This window comes from Oreochromis aureus, linkage group 7 (genome assembly GCF_013358895.1).
Source record: "Oreochromis aureus strain Israel breed Guangdong linkage group 7, ZZ_aureus, whole genome shotgun sequence".
In the NCBI taxonomy this organism is placed as follows: Eukaryota; Metazoa; Chordata; class Actinopteri; order Cichliformes; family Cichlidae; genus Oreochromis; species Oreochromis aureus.
The window spans coordinates 13,537,482-13,557,521 of record NC_052948.1 but is presented as its reverse complement, the minus strand read 5'-3'; the positions used below and the strand labels follow the sequence as shown (position 1 = coordinate 13,557,521).

Here is a 20,040-nt window from a genome sequence, read left to right as displayed (position 1 = left end):
CGAATACCCAGTCTATAGTACAGTAAAGAAAAAACAGGGATAAAATTGCTTTTGGAAAGGATATTAATAGTATACGCGTATCTCAAAGCATTTGGACTAAACTAAAATTTATCCATTATTATCTGTCATAGTATTATCATGGCGAAAATAACTATTTGTTTGCTCACTTACAACGAATTCAAATCTCTTATTTTTATGGTAGTTTTATTTTAACAAAGAGAGAAAGAATATCAAACAAAACACTTTACATAAAAGTTATAAATTGATTTGCATGTCATGAGTGAAATAAAGATTTGATACTTCTGATCTTAAATAGTTATGTGCATAAAGCACAATCGTTCACATAATCAGTTTTTTCCATTTCAACCTCTGCATTCCCACAGGCTAAAGACTAAAGAGCTGTCAAAGAATGTCAGGAGCAAGATTATAGACCTGCACAAGGCAGGAATGGGCTACAAGACCATCAGCAAGAAGCTTGGTGGGAAGGTGACAACTGTTGATGTGACTATTAGGAAATGTAAGACATAGAAAATGACCATCAATCACCCTCTGTGTGGAGCTTCAAAGTAACTCTAATAAAAAAGCCACATGTATAGGCTCGTATGAAGTTTGCCAGTGAAGATCTAAATGATTTAAAGAAGGCTTGGGATAAATTGCTGTGGTCGGATGAAATAAACATCAAGCTCTTTGGCATCAACTCGACCCACCTTGTTTGAAGGAAGAGAAATGTTGAGTATGACCCAAAGAACACCATCCCCACAGTCAAACACGGGGGTGGAAACATTATGTTTTGGGTACAGGACAATTTCCTCTCATTGAGGGACCAAAGGACGGGGCTGCGTACAATAAAATCTTGGACAAGAATTTCCTTGCCTCAGCTAGAACACTGGAGAGAGGTTGTGGATGGGTCTTCCAGCATGAAAATGACCCAAAACATTTTTTTTCAGGAGTTTTTGTTGATATTGTGTCTCTCTCCATTAAAATAAAACAACCATAAATATCAGAGACTGTTTATTTCTTTGAAAGCAAGAAAACGAACAAATTCAGCAGATCATCAAATGATTATTTTCCCCACTGTATTCATAGATCCATTTATAAAGTGCTACAGTTACTTTCTTTGCATAATGCTGGTTTCTGCACAATATGAAACACTAGAGTTGTGATGCAAAATTTAAAGTAGGGAGCCAATCTAATTGCTTTATCCAAAGAGAACAAAAAGGTTCAGACTTACCAGAGAATAATATCTTGCAAAATCATGAGTGCCAACATTTCCAAAAACAGGTTTCCACTGTCGGCTATTGTGGCACAAACAAACTGTTGCAGTAGCCAGTGTTATGTATGTAGGACACAGAACAACTCTTCACAATGGATCAGCATAATACCTAATACCTGAAGTCTTCTAAGAGGATTATGTGCGTTATCGCACTCTCACTTGTGTATATACCTTAGTAATATTCAGTTTAATGCAAAATAAGTGTTTGTTTTGTCTAATGGCATTTTGATAACATGGTGTTTAGAGAAAAAAAAACTTTGATCACATAATGAAACATGTTGCATACTGGTATTTGCACCTTTAAACTCCGTATCAAAACATATAAGGACCACATCAATGTGCATTACTAATGAAATGACGCGTTCCTTGATGGATTGCTGTTCTGGTGTTTCCAGCATAGGAATATGAAATAGTAGTGCATCTTACAACACTGTTGCAAGGGCGAATGTCTTAATCTGACAACTAGCCAAACATTAGACTCAGACTGTTTGCAGCTTTCAGTGGTGACTTGATCAGTGATGTCACGTGTATGTGTGATTAATGCTCCTCTAGTGTAGGTGAATGCATTTCCATGAGTAGCTCCGGTGAACGCAGCTTTAGCGCTGACTCCTCCCATACCTGCTTCTTAATCATGGGTTGATAATGTAATGCACCTGAAGCCTTTGTTTACGTCCCACTCTCACCGTATATGCACAATATGCTTGTTATCTATCTTGCAGCAAAAGAGGAGGTATCACTTGGATCAAATAAATATGTATTTGGAAAGATGTTTTTGTAAAAGTAAACTTTGGTTTTTGGTTTAATTTTAAATCGTGTGCTGAAATTTAGTAAATAGTTTATTGTGGGTTGTATGATTCTGTACCTGCTAAAATGTTCGTGTACAACAAGCTTAACTGCAACATAAGACCATAAATATTTTACATGAACTAATATTTACACTCTATTTCTTTTATTTTACACATATTTTATAGTTTATGAATTTGGTGCAACAGAAAACCTGCCAAGACAGGGGTAGAAACTATAAAGTCCCCACTTTTATCATATAGAAGAAACACCCATGCGATACTTTCTCATACATCATACAACAAATTCGCTTTGGAGTAGGGATTAAAAAAACAACAACAAAAATGTAGCCCTAATTATTTTTAGTGACAGATTTTTCATTGATAAACTTCTGTTTAAATACTGTTAGAGATGCATCACAACATTTAAACTAACTGGAAAACATACTAATGGGTATAAAATCAACATCATAGGTGAAAAGTTTCTATGTACTGATCAGTTTTTGTGATATGGAATATTCTTTGCTTCTGTTTTTGAGTTTGCTTAAACTTTTTATTATCTGTGTTTCTGTAACTAACAATGTGATCTATTGCTTATGCCTAAACACTAAGGATTTAAAAGAAACCCTTTTTCAGAATAACTGTGTAGTCCCATGTGTTCTTGTGAGTTATATGATTTGTGTCTTAGTCTTTTATTTACCCAGGTAAAATGCTAATTTAGATTTTAATCTCTTTTCCAAGAGAGACATGGCCTAGAGCCCAGCAGAAGTTACAACATACACATCACATAACAATATTCAGTACAGACAAGTGGGCACAATCTAAATAATCTATATGAATCTATGTGAATCATACACAATAATACACATTAACAATAGTTACACGTACCAAAACGGCTATTCTGTCGCTCCTTTAAAATAGACTCAACCATCGTAACCCGACTTGTGTATAACACTAAATAATAAACAGATCAAGATCTTTTTTTTTCTAACACCCTCACAATTTTAATTCGTGTCAGGGGGACATCGGTTGGCTTTGAATGTTCTTTTTTTTAATTTCAGGTTTGTGGTTATTTATTTCCAGAAATCATCTTTAATGCATCAAGCCTTTCTTCTCTAATTTCTTTAAAGTCACCGACTTTATGAAATGTATATGAATCCTTTCAACAAGCCTACTTGGGCTTACAAACAGGACGTCAGTGTGCAGGATAGAAGGCCTTTGCATTTGTTGGGCATATTAAAGGGCCCCTGACGTCACAATCACACCATCACTGGGTTTTTTTCAGAAAAGACTATTTATACATTTTCCGAGCGGATATTTAGTTTTTTTTATTTACACGGCTGTCTATAGGCTTGATAACTGCATAGTTTTGTCCAATGAATAAAGCATTTCTGTGGTCACACACTGTAAATGCTGTTGAGTAATGTTTTATGTGACACCGGTTGTCAGTGACGCTGGTCTCTCATGAACTAGCAAAAGTATCTACTAAAGATTGTCATGCACACATACGTACACTACCAGGCACGAGCACGCCTGAGGGGGTGAGGGTATGTCTCTATATTACTACTATATATTACTACTGGAAGCATTATCAAATTATGAAATACTGCAATTGTTGGTCATGTAAGATAAATATGTAAGATTTTTCCATGCATTTGTCTCAAAGCTAAACAATATGCTTTGAAAAGCAATTGTCCAGACTTTCGTTTTAACTTAAAAACAAAAATTCATCAAATTACACATAAAATTGAAATGTAAATAAATGTATTCAGAGCACCAATCAGAATAAATGTCTTTAATGTGTTTCTTCTTTGAATTAATTAAGCAATATTAAAATCACACACACACAAAGGAAACAAAGTCGCGGTCTATATGTAGAAGCAGAAGTAGAAATAATACAGAAACAGGTATTTATATGACTGTGTAAGGTTCACAATGTTAAAGGCTATACTTTGGTTTACAAATCATATAGTGTACATATAAAAAGGCATAAGCCTTTTTCTGTTAGCATGTAATAGAGGTATAAAGATTTTAAACTGGGCAGACAATGATCTGATAGTGAAGCATCACACTGAGAACCACAAAGGCAAAGTAAAGCATGATCATGGTAAAACCAAGCACTTTATTCATCTTCCACTTACAGCAAACTATGGAAATGATGAAAAAGATAAGTATGAAGAAGAGCAGCATAGCAGCGCAAAAGAGCCCAATGTTAGTGACAGCCGCTGGAGCCAAACCGTGGATTAAAGAACGCAGGAGCCATGGGAGTGGTAGACTTTTGAATGAAGTGACATCGGGACAAAAACAGGCAAACAAACAGTTAACTCTGTGCTCAGCTGATATTTGTTTCTAATGAGACAGATCTAGCTATAGAGACTCACCTCACAGTGACATCAAAGATGTTACTGCCCTCAGAGCTGGACACAGCCATGTCCCCCAGGCCTTTGCAAGCCACAATAACATAAGGAATGCAGGCCCCTGGAGCCAAGATAGTGAGGCCCATAATCTCATTTGAGATGCTGATGGTCTCAGCCACCTATGAGGATAAACCAGGATTCAAATAGATAGAAGATTTTAAAAATACTGCTGCTGCCAGAGTGATAATGAGCTGATGTGAGATCCCAAAACTATCTTTCACTAACAAAAATATAAACCAAATAGAAGCTGCAGGATGAATCCTGTTTTTCTCAGGATAGAGGAAATAAAACATTAATATGATGACTGGTTTTCAGCCTGGTTTTCTTGGTGTTTTCTGGTTACACTTTTTTGAAAACTGCCCCTCCCCCATGTACACAAAACCTAGTGAAGCACTCAACTGTCACCGCTAACTCACCTGATGTCTCCACCATACAGTAGAGTAGGAGATGATACAAAACCACACAACAGAGCCCAGGAAAGCAATCACAAAGAATTTTCTGGATTTCTGGGGGGGAAAAGTAAAATCATCATTCACAAAAACACAGCATACCATTTGAAGAACAATAATACAATACAATACAATTTTATTTATATAGCACATTTAAAACCAGGGGGTACACCAAAGTGCTTCACAGTAAGGAATAAACAGTAAATGATTACACTGAACAGTAAGTCATTAAAACAAGGTAAAATAGAGAAACAAACAAAGGCATTAGTAAGTAGAGATAGGGAGAATTCATGATAATCCAGAGAAATGAGTAACGATACAGCAATTAATGAGCAGTGAGAATTGGAAAGTCGGAAGCCAGGTTGAATAGGTTAAGTTTTCAAGCGTGCTTTAAAGAATTGAATGGAGTCAGAGGCACGAATGGTAGCAGGAAGACTATTCCAGAGGTTTGGTGCTACAGAGGCAAAGGCACGATCATCCCTAGTCTTCAGACGGTGCCTGGGCTGGGCCAGAAGTAAAATCAAACCAGTCATTACAAACCAGTTAACAGTGACCAATAAATGAGGTTTATGTGTGAAACTACATTATGATGATATTGTCAGTTAAGGATTTTTGTGGGCACGGTTGAAATCATTAAATTAATGGGTTTTAAACAAGATAATAAACACTTTAGGCTCTTGAAAATGACATAAATACCAAACAGTAGATTCATTTCTTGTCTGGTTCAAGATAAGAGCTCTGAAAAGGAGAGCTTACCTTGTCAGGTTCCTCTGCAGCAATAGCTTTGAAAATGCTCTTGTGTTTGTGGAGTTTGGTTTTGAGTTTGTGCTCTATTTGCGCGTTAAACCTCATGAAAATGACAGAGAGTGTAACAAGCCACCAGCATCATGTTCTCCCACCACATTATGACATTGTCCAGGAAGAAGATGATCAGTACGATGAGGTCAAATATGTAGAATGACACATTTCTTAATAGAGGCCACCAGGACAGGTGGAGAACTTGCCGAGAAAACAAAGCACACAATCCAATCACAAAGGAAACATTGAAAACTGCTGAGCCCGCAACTGTGCCAAAATCCACATTGTCGTGGGTGATGAAGACTCCTATTAAGAAACCCAAAAGCTTTGGGGTGGATATTCCAGCAGCCATGAAGGTGGCTCCTACCACATCATAGGAGATGGCTAACTTGTCCCTGATTACCCTGAGAGCAGGAACAAAGAATTCCTCACACAAGATTGCCAGCAGCACAAACATTTAAATGATCCCAATGAGGTGAAGGATCACCCAGCCTTGTCTGCGGTCCTCAGTGGAAAAGATATCTAGAGGATAATGAGCATGATGGATGGTCGGTGCAGGAGGAGCTGGAGCTGCTGTAGATCTTTCTTTTGGAAGCTTAGAGGCTGCAGAGATAAACCCTTTTGTGACTGGCAGTAATAGAGACTCAGTAGTGGTGGGTATGTTGGAATCTGAGGTTGTTTCCATATCATCGACCACATGCATCTGATCTCGGGGATCATAATCATGCTTTGGAGTGAGAGATTCCACCTCAAGTATCTTTGTTAATTTCCCCCTGAAATTCTCTCCGTTCTGAGGCAAACCCGGTCTGGCACTGACAGCCAGCTGACAGAGGGAACAGAGGAGAGTCCCAAAGAGAAAAAAATGAAGCTTTATCAGCCGCAGTTGTTTCTCTCTTGTACAATTCATTTTTCTCTTTGAAAAATCAGTCAAAAAAAGTCCCAACTTCCCACTTCCAGACTGTGGAGTGACAGCTTCCAAACCTAAAAAAAAAAAAAAAAAAAAAGGTTCTTCAAAAAGTTTAGGAAATGTTTTGCAATTACAACTCAAATACAGCACCAGATGTGGATATTTTCAGAGGTTCTGTTCTATTCGGATAGTCAAAACAAATATTATAATTTTTAATCATAGTGGCAGACATTTAAGGAATGTTCAAGTTATAGGACATGACGCTGGAAAAGTCTTCACCGTAAACATTATAGCCTACTTTAGGTCTTGCTAATAGGATTATCTGTAGTGTCTCATCTTAAACTAATCATCAAAGCAGAGTCCAGAAAGCCTAAAATACATTTCAAAATATTAAAACACGGAAAATGTGGATAGATACCTTGAAACGGGTCCACCAAATCTTTACTGGTCAGGGCTTTAAAGTGGGCGTTGCTTATCGGCCCGTCTTTTGTGCAAAACAAGTCGCCAAAAGACTGACCGGATCTGTAGATGATAAAAAGCTATGTCTGCAGCCAGATCATTATTATCATCATCATCATTATTATTATTATTATTATTATTATTATTATTATTATTATTGTTGTTGTTGTTGTTATGTGTTTTGTTTTTTGTTTTTTTATCTCCCGGGAACTATCCGCTGATGTGTACACTAATGTCAGCCGGACGGAAGTGCTGGTGCACAGTACACCATAACCATTGTTTAGTTAGCGTAAAAACTGAAAGGCGCGTAGGTTTTAATAATTATTTTTTCTGATACCGCTTCTTTACTTTGTATCTTAGGTTTTGGATAGTTATAATGTAATCTTGGTTAAATGGCAGCTGGAACATTTCATTCGTTTGCCGTAGCGTTACAGAATGCTAATGTAAATTAGCCGAACAACTAGCCAACATTAGCTAACAGTTCGGATGTTACCATATGTCCCTTCGTCTTTATCTTTACTGACGGCGCTTGTGTATTTGGTTCTAGCTAAATACGCCTCAGCGACGACAACGCAGTGGAAACCGTTAGTGGGAGCATTGCAGCGGACGTCTGTTTTCATATTTGGGATCTGTAAGCGGTGAGCCATGCCTACTGTGGTGTTAATGGACGTGTCTCTGTCCATGACACGACCAGTGTCATTGGATGGCATCGAAGAGTTTCAGAGGAAGAACCTGGCTGTCCACGGACTCAATATGTTGTTTGAACACATGGCCTCAAACTACCGCTTGGAGTTCACGTCGCTGATGGCCTTTTCTTCCCTGTGGGAACTCCTGGTACCTTTCACCAGAGATTACAATGCATTGCAGGTAAAGTGTGCTCATGTGACAGAAAAGTCAAAGTATATTTTGTTTCCTTAAAAAGCGGTCTGATTTTGGGATTACCGTTTGTTTTTTGTTTTTTTCCTGCACAGGAGGCTCTGAGCAACCTGGAAGACTATGACAAAACCTGTGTTGAAGCAGCTCTAAATGGAGTTAGTAATGTAGTACAGCAGGAGTGGGGTAGTGCCTGCCCCTGTCAGGTATTTGGCTAACACTTTATTCAGTATCACCACACCTCTGTATTTATTGTATTTATTTATTTATTGCTTATTACTGGTCGAATAACTTTCCTGCAGTGATCTGAACCATATGTGCATATACTGAGTTATGTTTATGTACTTCTTCCATATGTCCTGTAGGTGGTGCTGGTTACTGATGGATCCCTTGGTATTGGGAAGGGTTCTTTACGCCACTCCCTCCAAACACTGAAACAGCGTGGGGATGACAAGAAATTTCCTCTTCCTTTCCCTTTTCCTACCAAACTGTTCATCATGTGTATTGCCAATGCAGAGGAGGTATTGAGCCACCCTTACAGTTACATTACCAGAAGCAGCTATCAAAAACACAATTCGGGGTCACATTGCCTGTGTTAGACGCCTATAAATCACACATTTCTGTGGACATTTTAGGATAATAGCAGTATGACAGTTGTTTTCTACCTTCAGAGACTCAAACTATAGTTTTCCAGCACATAAAAAATTTTGGCATCCAACAAAGAGGCTGTTACTTCACAAAGCTGTTATTTAAAAAATAAATTTGAATACATTTTATTTTTCAAATGGCAAAAAATAACATAAAAATTTATAAACTTCATATAAGTGAAATAGCACAGTCTTTTTGTGTTGACTATATGCAGACTAATCATGATTATAAATAGTCACCAACTGTGAGTCGGGGAAAAACCCTGCATGTTGTTAAATATCAGGTATTCATGTTTATCGTTTTGAAATTTGTAGATGAGGTGACCTTTGATTAAAGGTTTAAGATTATTTCTCTGTCAGAATTTCAGAATCAACAGACAAAAATTTGCTATAGGTGACCTCACAGCACTTATCAGTTAAAGTTTTTGTGTTATTGTATCCCAAGTTTCCGGGAACTTTCTCATGGAGATGATTTATCAGATTTTCAGGAGGAGGACCACACCTCATTCACTCCCTGTCATATGACTATTGTATGGCTACTTCCTTCACTTCAGGTTCTTAGTTCTCATTTTCATACTTGGGAATCTGCGAGGCCCAGGAGCAACCACCAGTCTTCCCCATACCACAGTCTCAGGCCTAGATCTATATTTATTCCATCTGTCAGTCCCTTTCAGGAAACACGATCAATCTAATTGAGAATGTGGAAATTGCAATTAAATTGCAAATATGTAAAAGTTTAACTTAATCTAGCTAAATAGCCCAGCTTTGAGAAATTAGACCCACTGTCTTGTGTAATTTCAGTTACAGATGACTGATGCCATGGACAACCTGGAGGAATTACTTCGTCTTAGTGGAGGGGATGGGCAAATCTTTACTATGGAGGGACCGCTTTGCATGAAGAGTGTACAGACCATGTTTGGGTACTACTGTTACTGTGTAGATTAAACACAAAAAAAACATATTAACCTCTTTCATATGTTTAGTAAGGGCATCTTTGGTCATATTCTATATCTGCATGTCCCCAGGAAGCTGATCGATCTTGTATACTCTCCCTTCCATGCGGTTCTGCACTGTGGGAATCTATCCTCAGATGTTCAGGTCTTCCCTCGACCTGAGCCTGTCGTGATGGATGAAGAGGTGGAGCCCATGCCCCGGACTGTTAGTACAGGTACTCAGCTGGCTTCAGATTTTATGATTAGTTTAATTTAAAGAGGTCATGAAAGGCATACACACATAAAGGCTAATTTACATCATAGTGCCCTACTTTAAAAAAACTGACATAGATGTAACTCTGGATTTAAGAAATAAGTGCTGAAAGTTAAAGTTTTATTCTGTCAGTACGGAACGTGATGTCATGTGGTTGGCTGGTGGCAATTAGTAGACTTAAATTTATTTATACTAGCTAACTAGTGACAGAATCGATAACTCTAAGGAAAATAAAGACACTAAAACTAAAAATCAGTTTAAGGGGATCACTTTTGTGCTGGGCTAAGAAACTTAGTTATGTTTGTGGTGTAGTTATGTATGTAGTAAACTGTTTGGATGTGCTTTGGCAAAGAAAGATGATTTTATTGCATAAAATAGTGCTGATTGCATCAGCTGATTGTGCAGGTCAGTACAGCCAGTCAGAGTAGGAAAAATCAGTTTCTGACTTCATCCTGTCGGTCTGGTGATTCAAACAGTCTATCCTCCACACTGCTCTTATTTAACGTAAACTTTAAGCACTTCTTTCACAGACAGTGTTACATCTCTGTCAGTTTTTGAGAGCAGACCTCCACCATGTAAACTGGCCTTTATATGTTAAGTGTTTCATATCCTCTTAAAATTCTTCATTTTTTTAAACAAATCTTTCTCTTATATGCCTTTCAGATTTGGAGATTGTGGGCTTCATTGAAATTGCTGACATTGCAAGTCCTCCTGTCATATCCAGACACTTGGTATTACCTATTGCTGTAAACAAAGGTTGGTTTTAATACTATTGCTATGTTCTGGTTATAGAGAAATGCTGATTGGTGACATATTAGCTTTGCAGCTTGTGCACAACTCATCGTATTTAGATGTAAACACCCAAATGTTGAAGCGGCTTTATGTTAACTCACTTAAGAAAGAAAGAAAAAAAGAACTTTAGAGTTTGCTGTTGAAGAACAAATCAATTTTAGTAAATAAGGCTGATAACGAACAAATTAGAAAATGCCTCAGACTGTAAGAAACCAACAAAATAGGAAGGAAGAGCAAAGCTGCTGGGAAATCCCTTGAGGTTTGAGCTTCCTTTATTTGTCATGCAGACAAATTTCTTTCAGTACTTCTTTAAAAAATTGCTCTCATTCTGTAATATAAAAGATAAAAAGTAACATTATTAGAAGAGATGAGAAAAAAGTAAGTAAAATTGTCTAACACAGTCTAACAGCAGAAATGAAAAACAAGTATTTTTCTGATTAATAAAGAATAGCAAATATTTACGATTTAGTTTATTATGTGTACTTGATTTTAGATGTGGATGAAGTTGGTACGGGAACCACAGACGAGCTTGAGGAGGAACCTTCTGCCAGTCAGATGGCAGGCAAAAGTCCCAACTTTTGTGTACTTTTACATGGAAGTCTGAAGGTTGAAGGCATGGTGGCACTGGTCCAGCTGGGGTGAGATGCAGCAGAGCTGTTATATAAATTCTTTTATATTAACCTGCACCACAAAGGCTGCTATATCATGCAAACAAATTGTATATGTAGTTTGCTTTTTTGCCCCTCAGGCCGGAGTGGTACGGCATGTTGTACTCCCAGGCAGACAGCAAGAAGAAATCAAACTTGATGATGTCTCTTTTTGATCCTGGTCCGGAGCCTCTGCCCTGGCTGGGCAAGATATCACATTTGGGACCAATCTCAGGTGACTTTTTTTTTTAAAATCTCTCCACCATGCAAAGTTTCATTGCAGATGAGGGTCAAACAAGCAAATATGAAGAGTTCTGTGTTACAAAAGATTATACAGGGTTTCTAGTGCATTATCCTTTAAATTTCTAGGGTTTTTTCCCCCCCAGTAGCTTAAATTAAGCGGAGAACCATTTTAGGGATATTCTGAAACTCTGTGTTTTATTTAACATGTGACACAATGACCCATGCACAAGTATTCCTAAAGAACAACAGACTCTGTGTACACAATCAAGTAGTTAATACTTCATCTGGGTTTCTCACGTTTCTCATGATGTGGTGTATTGACTGACCTCACTCTGTTGTCCCATGACCTTTCTCGTGTCACAGAAGCTGCTGATAATCCCTACGGAGAGGATGACAGTAAAAGTCCATTTCCTGTACAACCACAGGTGAAACGTAGCTATGCCCAGAATGTGACCGTGTGGATTAAGGCCAGTGGACTACAGGTGAAGTAAAATTACTGCGTGACAGTATTTTTCTCTTGAAAGTTTGGAGAAAAGACAAACATTTCATACATTTACGTCAGTGATAAATGTATCTGTCAAGAGATTTATTCTAAAAGACACTTCTTCAGCTGAGAGTCTGAGAGTGAAGACACACACGCTGCAGTTTTTACTTGCAAGGGCGATCACAGAACGCTCACACCAGAGTGGGGGCCCTGTGATGTGCGCTCTGTTACCGCTCTGGTCTTTATTTATATACAACAGTGAATACGTCTATTCATAGGCAGAGGAATGTTAGTGCGTAGGGAGTGAAGATAAGAGTGGTTCAGGTGTATGTGTGTGCGTTTTGAGATTCAGAAGGACGTGGCCCCTCTTCTTGTTAGGGAGCGCAGATAAAAGTGTCCAGCTCTCCTCTTCCTGGTAGGAGTGAAACTGCTTGTTCAGTTATTATCGCTGTGAGAAAGAATTTATAAAACAGAAACAGGTCTTGTAGTGGACAACAGTCTAAGTCATCAAAAGGTCATCATGCAGTATTCTATCATATGTAGACTTATATCATTAAAAGCTTATACTGACTACTAAGTACAATTTTCTTTTGACAGTATCTAATTATATTCTTTTAATGAACTGCTTTCTGTGTTTAAAAAAAACCCAGAAAGTGATTAATTTCTGACATTCCTGTGTTTTTAAAAAAAAAAAAAAAAAAAAAAAAAGGCTTATTTGCAAAATTGCCAAAATAGCTTCAGATTTATTTCTTGTAATTGACTAATGAGTTACTCAGCTTATCAGAGGCTGCTCTGTTCACTGCCTCTACAGTGAGCTCAGCGGGCTTCTACTTTGTTTGAACTCTCTTCAGCAGAGCTTGGTTAATATTTATTGAAATTCTTGTTCCTGTGATTAATAATTACTCCAGGAATTTCTGGTATTTGATTTTGTCAATATTGTCGCCATCAAACAAATATAGATTCTTCAGGTCAGTCCAAGTCTGTCATTCAGAATAATCATCACATGCCCAACTATGTAATCTTATATTAGTGCATCTTTAAAAAAAAAAAAAAAAAAAAAGGAAAATGTCATCAAAAAGTTTTTCATTTTTGTGGTGTATTCAATAATCATTATACATGAAGGGAAATATTTCCTAAAAATATGAGGAAATATTAACTTTTTGATATTAATCTTGAGGTTTGTGGCTTATAGCTCATTTAAAAACGGAAATTCAGTGTCTCAGATTATTAAAATGTTTCTTAATTTTAATCAAAAAAAGATTTACAATAAAGAAATGTCCACGTACTGTAAAGTTCATGTAAACACTCAGCACTTAGTTTGAGTGCTTTTATTATTTATTAATGCGGCGCGGCATGGAGGTGATGTACACTTAAGCCCAGGTTTCTTTGATAGTGGCCGATAGTGCAGCTTGTCTGTGTTTCTCATCTTCCTGGCATTATCTCACAGATTCTCTGTGGTGTTTAGGTCAGATTAGTTGGCTAGCTAGTCATGCACAGTAATAACATTGTCAGCAAACCATTTGCTCATAGATTTAGCAATGTTTGCTAACTCCTGCTGGAAAAAGGAAATCGGCATCTCACTGAAGCTTATCAGAAGATCGGAGGATAAAGCACTCTAAAATCATCTTATAGATGGCCATGTTGACTCTGTATTTAATAAAACGGTGAACCAACAATTTCCAATACAGATCAACTAATAAATATTCTACTAATTGAGATACTGGATTTCAGATTTTCAAGCCATAATCACTAAAATTAAAATAAAAACATATCATTGGTCAAAACATTTGAGGGTCATTTTGATTCATTCACTTGTTTTTTTATGCTGTCATTGTACAGACTGATGTCCAGAAGATCCTGAGGAATGCCAGGAAACTGCCAGATAAAACTCAGACCTTTTATAAGGTAAGATTAGCTGGAATGGCTCTAAACTATAATTTTTAAAGCTACGTTTGTTTGGTTTTTTCCAAAAATGAAATTTTTTTTCATTTTGATTCTGACAGGAGCTGAACCGTCTACGTAAGGCTGCTTTGGCTTTTGGTTTCTGGGAGCTCCTGAAGGGAGTTGCCGATCTGCTGGAGAGAGAGTGCACCATGCTGCCAGACTCGGCACATCCTGATGCTGCTTTCCAGCTCTCCCACGCTGCACAGCAGCTTAAACTGGCCAGCACTGGTGACTCCCAGTATGCTGCTTTTGATCACAACATTGTTCCCATGCACACGGATTTCTCAAGCTGAGCCGCATCTGAATTTGTATGAATGAACTCAAAATATCATAGGCTCAGCCTGCGTGGACCAATGTGGTGCAGCATTGCGTACACCCTGTAAAGACGTTCACGGGATTATTTTATGAAGTCATCTTTGGGATTCAGTGTTGTTTTGTTTTTATAAATGTTCCTTTGTAGGAATCTTTTGACACAATAACCACATTAAATTTTGATTTTTATTCATTGTCAAATAACTGCCACATTTACAGAACACCAAGTAAACGGCTATTAATGTTGGCATTCATAATTCAAGTGCAAATAATAAAAAAGCAGCCTGAAAAAAAAAACCCTTACAATTTAACATTGCTCCTTGAAGGTTGTTGTTGAGCACAACGGACACATTATTTTTCTGTTTTAGCAGTCTGGTTATTTTTCCCTGAGCTTTGTGGAATGGTTTGGAATTGTGAAATTATAACCAAGAACTTGTCATGTGAAATGACTTGTTTTCTTCATACATATGGCAGTGACTGAATATGAAATGATAACAGAGTTTTCTTATCAGTGCTTCTTGCAATGCATTCAGTCAAAAATAGCACTGCATAGGAGAAAAACAAGACTAAAGGGGGGGGCCACTATCACACAGGTGCTATGGAAATGTATGTGTGCAAACTTGGTCACCAGTAAGTTTGCTCGTTCATGCAATGAGGAAAGAAATACTCCATCATCTATTGTGTTAATAATAGCCATAAAGGAAGTCATTTTAGTGAATATGGACAGGCTGTCAAAAATTGAGTTGATAATAAACTTGACATATGGATGATGATCATTAAAATGTCAAGGAATAAGCAGGCAGCAAAGGCGTTCAAGGTTTGCTGTTGGTGTTGAGTCTCAATTTGCTTTCCTCTTTTTGGTCCGGAAGCGCCTCTTCCTCTGCTTGTAAAGGTGGTGAAAGTTGATAAAAAGTCCTTTGGTGGGGGGGGAGGGGGAACCAAGATTAATATCAGAGCAGCAGTGGTTAAGTTAGAATATATTTGTCATGTGAGAGACAGTTCATGTGGGGACTTACCCAAAAACATGAGAACAAGATAAATGTACAGGAAGTAAGAGAAGCTGACAGAGGTCCCAATCACTTTAGTCAGAGGAATGCTGAAGAGTTTAGATTCATCAAAGATGGGGATGGACTGGATCACTGCAACAGCTATGTGGGATTGAGAGATAAGATTATATATAAAAGAGTCTATAAAAATGTTTGAATGTGGGGATTTTTTTTAATCAAATTTTGTTTTAAAAAATATGAGGGGCCGTACAAGCCAAAATTCATTCTTTCACTCTCACACACATACATTCTTCTTTCACATACATATATTTTCACTCTCACATACATAGATTCTTCTGTCAGACACACGTATTGTCACTCTCACCAGCCAATCACAGACTTGGATGCAAAAATATCTGATTGGCTGTTCTGGTCTCCAATCAGCTCGAAATGACAAAATGCAATATCCCAGAATCCATTTCGTCCAAAACTCAAACGAGGCAGTGGCGGAGGAACACAGAGTGGCGGAGTTTGAAATATTACTCTTTCTGGGTCACAGAATAAACTTTTAAGATATTTAAAATGGTGCTGTGTAAACTTCAAATATCTGCTTGATTTATCAAGACATCACATATTTCCATAAGTGCTCTAATGTTTTCGGAGATGCCTGTTACCCACCAGCTGACCGCATAGCTGGACTGGCCATGGGCCCACCGGGCATTTGCCCGGTGGGCCGATGGTGATTTTTCATTTTTATGTTTGTTTGTTTTTGTAACGGTATAAACAATTAAAGGTGGTGGGTTAGCTAATTGGTCATGATCAACTCTGGGCTGGACCAATTACAATACATCCGTATTGAGAGGAAAAAGAACGCAATTAGTCCCGTACTTCAGCTAGAATGAAAAAAAGACAAAGCTGGAGTTATTCTGTCTTTACGTTGCACAGCTGCCTCTTCTCCCCTCATTCTCTCTCCCTCCCTCCCTCTCTCTCCTGTTGCTACTTCAATCATGAAACCGATCAATGATCAGCTGATCGTCTCTCTTGTTTGTTTATCTCCCACTTTGCGCCAGAAAGAGGAAACCAGCGGATGTTGCGCTAAACAACAGCAGCACGTTCAAGCTTGATAAGCTGTTAGAATTTATTTAAAATTAATTTCTAGTATCAGCTGATGTTTGCTGGAGCCAGAGCTGTAAAAGCTGCTGCTCATGCTATCGGTTTGGAAACATGAAGGTGATACAAATCATGCATATATACCAACAAGACAGTGTACATCACTGTCACAACAGCGTTTGTTTTAGTTCAAAGGCTTTATGGTTTTTCCTATAATACCTGGTGGTGTAGTCGGTGATTTTTTGTCAGTTGAGCTTTATATATTATGTTTAACCCGAGTGACCACCCGGTCAGCTGGTGGGTAACTATGGCGTTATTTTTGTGCCACTATTCTGAGCGCACGTAAAAAAAAAGTTGAGCCCGTCCCATCTCGATCAAGGACAACGATGTGACCATTTCAGGAGATGATAAAATATTTCTTAACACCCCGATAGCTTGCTGAAGAACTCGAGTTTCTTCTCCCCCCTCCATGCTGTCAGACACTTGAAAGTGACCCGCGCGTGCTTCTCGGCCAATCACAGCGGTACAGACACCCAGCCTTCCGTTTCCATTAAACTCCTTCCGTTTCCACTATACTCTTTCATTCACATACATTATTCTCTTGCATACATATATTTTCTTCTGACATGTATGCATTCTCTGCTTACTTACATATATTATTTGTGAGATTAAATGCATACTGAATGCATGTAAATGAGAGCAAAATGTAGGAATGCATAAATGAAAATGCATGTATGTTAGAGTGAAAATTTGTAAATATGTACATTAAAATACATGTATAAGAGAGCACAATATTGCAATGTGTGTGTTAAATATGTGTAAACATGAGAATAAAAATATCTAAATATAAAAATTAAAATAAAACTATATGAGAGTGAAAGTATGTGTATGTGAAAGAAAAATATATGTATGTGAGAGTGAAAATATATGTATGTGAAAGAAGAATGTATGTGTGTGAGAGTGAAAGAATGAATTTTGGCTTGTACGGCCCCTCATAAAAAAAGCCTACCTTCTGCTAAAACACCTAGTGGATACAGTGGCATCCAGACAGTATACCGCAGCCAAGTGAGGGTTTTCCACTCTGTATTGAAACAGCCCAGCATGTAAAAGGGATACCTGAAAAAGGATGAGCGCATGTTGGTTAAGGAAAAAAAAAAGTCATGCTCCAAATAAAATGACACAAAGTTGCATCTACAGTTACACATTCTTATAAAATTATAGCTCAGATGCGACTGCAACTTCCCTGTTTCAAGGCTGAAATGTGAATAAAATCTAACAAAATCTAACTGTTCCAAACATTTGCAAAGCTCTAAATCTTATCCAATTTTAGTTTTATTTAAATACAACTGGCTAAAGCTGTACTATATATCACTAGATGACTGTTTACTGTAAGCAATAGGAAAATGCATACTTGCCTAAAAATTTCAATAGCACTCCACAGATAGAAAACAAAGAACACAACTGGCTTGTGGTGCATTTCCTCCAGACTACCAAAAATGATGAAGAGGATAAAATTCCTTCCGACCACCTAGTGCACAAACAAAAGATGTGTATTGGTGCTCAATCTGTAACTTTAGAAAACTTGAGTTCGGGCAAAAAAAAAAAAAAAACATCCCATACCTGTATAAGAGTTGGTATAACACCTGTCTTGACTACACCAAAAGCAGCATTCAGGACTTCCACTGATGCCAGGATCTGGCAGAAGAACATCATATCCGAAATTGTGTGAAATGTGTCATAGAGGGAATCTGAAAGGAGTTTTAGAACGAACATGTTTTAACCAGTTTTCTGGGAAGTAAGTGACACTTGCAGCTTCTCCTGTGTAATATATTTTCACACCTCTGCCAATGATAAACAGACGCACTGTCATGTTGACAAAGATCCATGAAAAACCAAGAAACTGGACCAGGTTGTACACAATCAAGAACACAGTTTTCAGGCTGACGAACCCTGAAACATTTCAAAGAAATTGGAAAATAGTATCAGCAGTTTTCCCTTCAAAGCCATCTGATAAAACAGAATGTTCAAGTCCAATATATTATCTGCACCCACCTTCTTCTTTTTGTCTTGAAGCCTTCAGCCTGTTCCTTTTCTCCTCCTTTTAAAAGTATTTAAAAATGAAAATAGTAGAGTCTTTAATCAATTATTTTAGTCATACTGATATTTTTCAATCTTTATCTGTGAGTGTCATTTAGTAACAACTGCCACTCTTACTCTTTTACATTACTCTTACCTTTTCTCTGATTTCCATCTCAGCGTCTGACTCGTCCAGCCAGCGATCAAAGTCCGGTGCCAGGAAGACAGGTTTACGCTCCTGGACAGTCAGCTTTTCCCACCAACCTCGCTGTATTTTGTGCACTGTAATGTTCACCTGCCGCTGTGTGGACTTGTAGCTGACCTACAGGGTCACGCAATGAGCACAAACAGGAAAACCACAGAAAGGAAAGGCAAAGATTTAAGAGCAATCTTGCTTTAAGAGCAAGTTATTCTGTCTATAGATATATTTCTGATCCCACAAGATGAATTATTGAATTACTGAGCATACCTGTGGCTTTACTGGTAAGAGGAACTCCAAGCTGAACTTGTACTCATTTTGTCCTTTTGCACCATGCCCCTGGGCTACAAACAGGATATCACAAATGAAATTCCACAAAAATATTTTTAAAAATATGTCTTTAATCACCAAATGCAAATGAAATCCGTGAATCCATGTCACCTGAAAAGTGAAGGACATTTTCATCCACGTGGACGTCAATATTCTGCAAAAACACAGGCAAAGGATAAGCATACTTCCTCGCTAGATCAAGAATTTTTTTACTTCCTGTTAACAGAAACCCGAAACAAAGATATTAATCTTATGTTACAATATTACCGTAACAAACTATATTCCAAAACACATAGTACAGGTAAAATAAGTGCTTAAAAAGTCTCTAACCTGAATCTTCTGTTACATGATCAGAAATAGAGTTAAGTGCTATAAAAAGAAGAAAAAAACGAGTGCTGAGAGGCCCTCCTGTAGCATGTAGTATGGGATGGTGTGATATCTATAGGTGTAACAACACCAGTCCCTCACACATAACCCCGAGCGCCGCGTGTGAACAATGCTACCACCCCCACCCACCCCGCCTTCCGAGTAGTTCCAGCAGATATTTTTAGGACTTTGCACCCATGTGATTAACTGTAAACACGAATATTCTTAAAACCAACAGGTTTTAAAAACAGGTTCGAACGGGCCTCAACAGAGAGCTTTGTATGGATCAGTTATCAGATAAGGGATCTCATTTCTCATACAGTATGCAAATAGTACAGCTATCCAGCAGGATAACATTTACAGGAACCTTTCGTCTGTATTTGCATTGCTTCTCATTTACCACCAGAGGCCCAAAAACAATGTTAAAAAGAAAAAAAGTCAGAACCATACTAAAGCGTTTTGCCCGTGACAAGTAACTGCAAGATGTACTCTCACCTGAGCATCTGTGAGCTCAACTCGCAGGTAAATTTCTTCATGGCGTTGAGCCCAATAAACAAGAGGTGTGAGTGCCATTATTGCGTTTTTGATCAGTTTTGGTTTTTTTGTTTTTTTTTAATCGGGCGTTGCTTCAAATAAATATCAGTGAGGCAAACAATGAATGAAGGCTCCACGCTTCATGCTAGCTCCCCTGGAAAGACTTTAGCAATTACCCAGAATATTCTTCGAACGTGCTCGCTCTC

General features: G+C 37.9%; 2 protein-coding genes and 1 pseudogene across 4 annotated transcripts; 1 reads left to right on the top strand and 2 right to left on the bottom strand.

The window, feature by feature from the left end:
* Positions 1-4,064: 4,064 nt before the first annotated feature.
* Positions 4,065-7,115, bottom strand: LOC116326265 (annotated as a pseudogene).
* A 183-nt stretch (positions 7,116-7,298) lies between these two features.
* On the top strand, positions 7,299-15,149 carry ints14 (integrator complex subunit 14). Of its 3 annotated transcripts, none has more exons than XM_039614168.1 (12): positions 7,309-7,388; positions 7,633-7,952; positions 8,057-8,164; positions 8,324-8,479; positions 9,407-9,525; positions 9,631-9,773; positions 10,475-10,567; positions 11,097-11,241; positions 11,352-11,485; positions 11,857-11,975; positions 13,817-13,882; positions 13,981-15,149. In XM_039614168.1, the coding sequence occupies exons 2-12, from the start codon at positions 7,731-7,733 to the stop codon at positions 14,212-14,214; spliced, it is 1,539 nt and encodes a 512-aa protein (XP_039470102.1). In that variant the 5' UTR covers positions 7,309-7,388; positions 7,633-7,730; the 3' UTR covers positions 14,215-15,149. The 3 variants fall into 3 exon arrangements, with proteins under 3 accessions (XP_031603165.1, XP_039470102.1, XP_031603166.1); XM_031747306.2 differs by having other exon boundaries at positions 7,310-7,392; XM_031747305.2 differs by having other exon boundaries at positions 7,299-7,952.
* On the bottom strand, positions 14,406-20,015 carry hacd3 (3-hydroxyacyl-CoA dehydratase 3). Its single transcript, XM_031747307.2, has 11 exons — positions 19,796-20,015; positions 19,046-19,088; positions 18,875-18,948; positions 18,563-18,727; positions 18,382-18,427; positions 18,169-18,279; positions 17,950-18,077; positions 17,745-17,857; positions 17,339-17,445; positions 15,250-15,381; positions 14,406-15,148 (listed from the first exon to the last, which is right to left on the bottom strand). Exons 1-11 carry the CDS (start codon positions 19,871-19,873, stop codon positions 15,072-15,074), a joined length of 1,074 nt encoding a protein of 357 aa, XP_031603167.1. The 5' UTR covers positions 19,874-20,015; the 3' UTR covers positions 14,406-15,071.
* Between the last annotated feature and the right edge of the window lie 25 nt (positions 20,016-20,040).

Bases quoted from the DNA above. Each gene is read 5' to 3' on its own strand.
- hacd3 (XM_031747307.2), bottom strand. From the start codon at position 19,873: ATGGCACTCACACCTCTTGTTTATTGGGCTCAACGCCATGAAGAAATT. The intron at 19,089-19,795 runs GTGAGAGTACAT...GTGTTTTTGCAG, and splicing joins TTGAGCTCACAGATGCTCAG to AATATTGACGTCCACGTGGA. The intron at 18,949-19,045 runs GTGACATGGATT...TCCTGTTTGTAG, and splicing joins AAATGTCCTTCACTTTTCAG to CCCAGGGGCATGGTGCAAAA.
- ints14 (XM_031747305.2), top strand. From the start codon at position 7,731: ATGCCTACTGTGGTGTTAATGGACGTGTCTCTGTCCATGACACGACCA. The intron at 8,480-9,406 runs GTATTGAGCCAC...GTGTAATTTCAG, and splicing joins GTATTGCCAATGCAGAGGAG to TTACAGATGACTGATGCCAT. The intron at 10,568-11,096 runs GTTGGTTTTAAT...ACTTGATTTTAG, and splicing joins ACCTATTGCTGTAAACAAAG to ATGTGGATGAAGTTGGTACG.